We start from the raw sequence: 4,531 nt of genomic DNA on the forward strand, positions 1-4,531 counted from the left end.
TTTTTCTGAACTCGGGGATGAAAGTATTGAGAGTCAGAATGTATTAGTTCATCAGTCATTTAATCAGATAAAGACTGGTTTTTTTAATAACCAGAGAAGGTTGACTTTCTGAACAGAGCCATTCTCTGACTCCACTGCATTCTGATAGTAAATGTCAAACACTGTCCCTCAGGTAGAATCACGGCCAGTCCTAGCTTTAGTGACTCCTGAAATTCCTGTCACCTTTTAGTGTGTTAATATATGACCCCGCATATCTGAAGGACAGGTACACACCTTTTCATAAGCTATGTCATTAATAAGGCATATATCATTGCTTTCTTTTGGAAGCTTTATAAGAGGTGATAAAGCCAAAGGAACGGCTCACCCCCACCCATCCACACTCCCAAGAGCTGACCTCAGAAAAATCCCTTCTAGGAACTGGGAGCGTGGGGCTGCAGCAGCAGTCTGATCTCACCGTGTCTTCCAGCTGCGGCAACACAGAAACGGGCCTGCAGACCTCCAGAAGACTGTAGTCTATGTCAGAGATGCCAGGGAATGGGAATCAGATCTCAGGCCCTGAAGGTTTCCGCAGAACCAGGAAGGACCCAGGGCATCCCTGGTTTAGGATCCTGAGTATGCACTGATCCTTTTGTTTTTCTATTTGTTTATCAACAGTGTATGTTGACATAAATGTAATAATCTAAAATAAGCAAAAGAAGTTAAGTAGATAAACTAATCATATTATCTCTAAAAATCTGCTTAAATAACATGCTCAACTCAGGGCCAGGGCCATGAACACCACACTGCGCACGCCAGCCCCAGACCTGTCAGCGCTGGGAAAACCCTGCCTCCACGGCCGGTCACGTCCCGAGCTGTGTCCTCAGGTCTGCCTCTCTCCTCCCCAGACAGAGGTGTGTACTGTGTATTACAGGAATAAAAACAGGCCAGGCCCCAGTCAGGTGTAACGTTGTGAAAAGCAAAAATAAAAATACGAAATCTCAGAATATTAAGAAAAAGAAAAACATTATTATTAAAAAATGGGGGAAAATATATTATAAAAATAGGCCAGGTGTGGTAGCTCACACCTATAATCCCAGCACTTTGGGAGGTCAAGGCAGGAGGATTGCTTGAGCCCAGGAGTTCAAGACCAGCCTGGACAGTATAGCAAGACCTCATCTTACAAAAATGTTTTCTTTTAAATTAGCCAGGTGTGATGGCACACACCTGTAGACCCAACTACTAGGGAGGTTGAGGCAGGAGGATTGCTTGAGCCCAGGAGTTAAGAGACTGCAGAGAGCTGTGATTGCGCCACTGCACTCTAGCCTGGGCAACAGAGTGAGACCCTGTCAAAAAATAAATCAATCCTGGCATCTGAACCACCTTTGTTTTTCCTTTTTAAAAAGAATCACTTGAGTCTGGGCACGGTGGCTCACGCCTGTAATCCCACTGTAATCCCAGCACTTTGGGAGGCCAAGGAGGGCAGATCACCTGCGGTCAGGACTTCGAGACCAGCCACGACAACATGGTGAAACCCCATCTCTGTTAAAAACACAAACATTAACCAAGCGTGGGGGCACACACCTGTAATTCCAGCTACTCAGGAGGCTGAGGCAGGAGAATCACTTGAGCCTGGGAGGCAGAGGTTGCAGTGAACCAAGATCGTGCCACTGCACTCCAGCCTGGGTGACAGTGTGAGACTCTGTCTCAAAAAAATAAATAAAAAGAATTGCTTCAGTTAAGTTGGCCATTACCCATTTTATTCAGAAACCTTAAAAAAGGTTTCTTGATAGAGATCATCTGGCTTAATTTAGGAAAGTATGAATCAGCAAAAATAACAGAAGTCTGGCACCTTTCTTCTTAAAAACCAGTTACTTTTACAGGGGCACAGAATTTAGTTTTGTATAGATACCCACACACACTTAAAAATAAATCACACCCACACCACCTCCACCACCAGAGGGCTGGTGTCTACTATGGGAGCCTTTGGGGTTATTTTTAGAAGACGGGGTTTTTAAATAACCCTGTCGGTTAGAAGTGGAAGAGATACAAAAGATTTTATAATACTGTAGCATTCATCATCTGGTCCATAATCAGTGGATTTTTCACTTCAGTTTGTTATCCTACCTAAAATTCTACTTATTTGGGCTAATGGAAACCCTTGGCTTTTTGGTTTACTCTTACTAATTCCAGATATAATACCTACTTACTATGGAAAATGTGAAATACAGAGCAACAAAAGAGTGAAAAGAAAATGTCCTTTCACCCTACCACCTTATAAAATGTTTGTAAACAGCCTTCTTAAATGTATTTGTTCATTTATGAGCTCACACTTGACACTGAGGATGTTGGGGAGCGAGGGTGTTGTGGCGCCGTTAGATCTGGAAAGTTGGAACCCTTCTCACACCGTATCCTGTGGGTCGGGAGGACAGAAGGCAACATGGTGCATGAAGAACTTGGAGGATGGGGCCGGGAGGCCTCAGTGGTATCGCACACCTGAGGGGTGGGGGCAGGAAGCATGCTGAAATGTGGGAAATGCCGGAGATGCATCCATTTTATACCGTCTGTGTAGACTTTGCAAATTTGTGATGAAAAGCTAGCTGTCAGCTCAGCCCTGAACTGACAGCTGTCACCAGGAGCTCCGTGGAGATCCCTGAGGATTCTTGGAAGATTTCTCCAAAGGGGCCACTGGGCTCTCTGAGCTGCATCTCAGCCTTTGCTGGAAAAGGTCCTTCTTGGACCACATTAGCTGAGCTCCTTCCGGAGGTCCTCCCAGTCCCGGACATGGCCTTGGCGGGCATTAGAGATGCGGCTTCATAAAGAATGCCTTTGTAGCCCACACAGGTACTCCACTCACCATGCCGTCTTCCGTGGCCGGCTACCCAGTTCTTTCCTCTGAGATTCATTCTTTCCAGCTGCTGTCCCGGCAGGTTTTCCTGTCGCACTTACTGAGCTTTGGAAATTTAAGATCGCTCATCATGCTTCCTGTTGTGTGTGGCTGACAGGAAGTTGAGAGTCAATTAATTGTCCTATTGATACATGCTTATTATCTTAAGCTTACCTCAAAATCTTTCAGAAAGCATGTCACTCTAAATAAATCAAAAAAAAGAATATTTAAATTTTTTGCCTAAGATTAACCCTGAGCTTAAGAATAAGGAAGAAAGTTCATCCCAGCCCATGCCCGGCAGTAACCAGGAACATAGCTCTGGGTCACCTCATAATTTTCTATGAGAAAAATGTGTTCAGTTTTGAATAGTGGAGCCTCTGATGTTGCAGATCTGAGATCTTTCACAGTCTTCGTGTTCAGGAATCCCAGTGGTGGGAGTCTAGATACTGGGAGAGACTCACTCACGGGCAGAATGACTGCACTTCCAGCCCTGAGCAGCAAGTTGGTGCTAAGGGTTTTCTTTCTGTGCCTTATCTGAGACAGATCCTCCCTCCCAGTACGTATTGCTAAATGATGGACCTCAGTTCATTGTCAGCACTCGGAATAGCAAAGGTTCAGTCTGCAAGTGCTGACTGGCTGCTGGGCAGTCTTAGCGACAGAGTTGGGCACGCAGCCGGTGCTGAGTGAGGACCAAGGGTAGATAACTCCCCAGGAAGCTACATTAGCTTCCTGCATGCAGTTGTATTGTAGAAGAATTACAATCTTAATGACTTCCGTCCTCCAAGACAAAGGAATACATTTGTATTTTCCATCCATGTTTGTCTTTCAGTTCATTAGAACTACCGTATACTCCCCCTTTGGAAAGTAAGCAACGTAGAAATCTCCCAAGCAAGATTCCTCTTCCAACTGCAATGACAAGTGGATCCAAATCACGAAATGCCCAGAAAACAAGAGGTATTGTCATTTTGTTCTCTGTGATCATGTCTGACAGATCTTTTCATAGTGTTAACAGTTGTTGTGCATTATCAGTACACAGTCAGTAGTTATTAGTCATGCAAGGCTAAGGCTGCGTTCTTGTCCCCATTAGAAGGTTCACTGAAATAGACCTGAAAGAAAGGAATTATCCTCCATTAACCATGTTCTTTTCTGATTTGTGTGCAGGTACAAGTAAGTTAGTGGATAACAGACCACCTGCCCTAGCAAAATTCCTCCCGAATAGTCAAGAATTAGGCAACACCAGTAGCTCAGAGGGCGAAAAAGACTCACCCCCACCGGAGTGGGATTCTGTTCCAGTTCACAAACCCGGCAGCTGTAAGTACAGTGGCTGAGAAACCACAGGGCTCCACTTACCCGCAGTCCTCCCCACTCTGGGCGTGGAACTCTTCAGGGGCATGCTGCTTTAAAATACCCATTGGCAGCGCTTTGCCAGCTAAGAGCCCGTTGTTAACTAGCCTAATCAGTGGCTAAACTGCTGTAGGTTGAAATCAGTCCTGGTGAGATTATTTACATCAGGGGAATCATTCAACAATTCACATCAGGGCTTTTTTTTTTTTCAGGGAGCTGGTATTCTAGCACACCACTGCCCAGTGTGCAAAATGGAATGGTCTGTTTGGAGTGGTTAATCTTCTAAAGAATTGTTTGCCTTATAAAAGCATTGACTCCGCAGTC

At 44.9% G+C, this 4,531-nt stretch overlaps 1 protein-coding gene across 1 annotated transcript in view; it reads left to right on the forward strand.

Annotated features, from left to right (window-relative positions):
• Nucleotides 1-4,531, forward strand: part of TMEM131 (transmembrane protein 131) — a 227,685-nt gene that overhangs the window by 213,404 nt on the left and 9,750 nt on the right. Inside the window, exons 34-35 of the mRNA XM_011969677.1 lie at nucleotides 3,693-3,817; nucleotides 4,025-4,174. Of these exons, the coding sequence (XP_011825067.1) occupies nucleotides 3,693-3,817; nucleotides 4,025-4,174 (275 nt within the window). The remainder of the gene's footprint in view (nucleotides 1-3,692; nucleotides 3,818-4,024; nucleotides 4,175-4,531) is intronic.

This window comes from Mandrillus leucophaeus, unplaced genomic scaffold, assembly GCF_000951045.1.
Source record: "Mandrillus leucophaeus isolate KB7577 unplaced genomic scaffold, Mleu.le_1.0 Scaffold9, whole genome shotgun sequence".
Lineage (NCBI taxonomy): Eukaryota > Metazoa > Chordata > Mammalia > Primates > Cercopithecidae > Mandrillus > Mandrillus leucophaeus.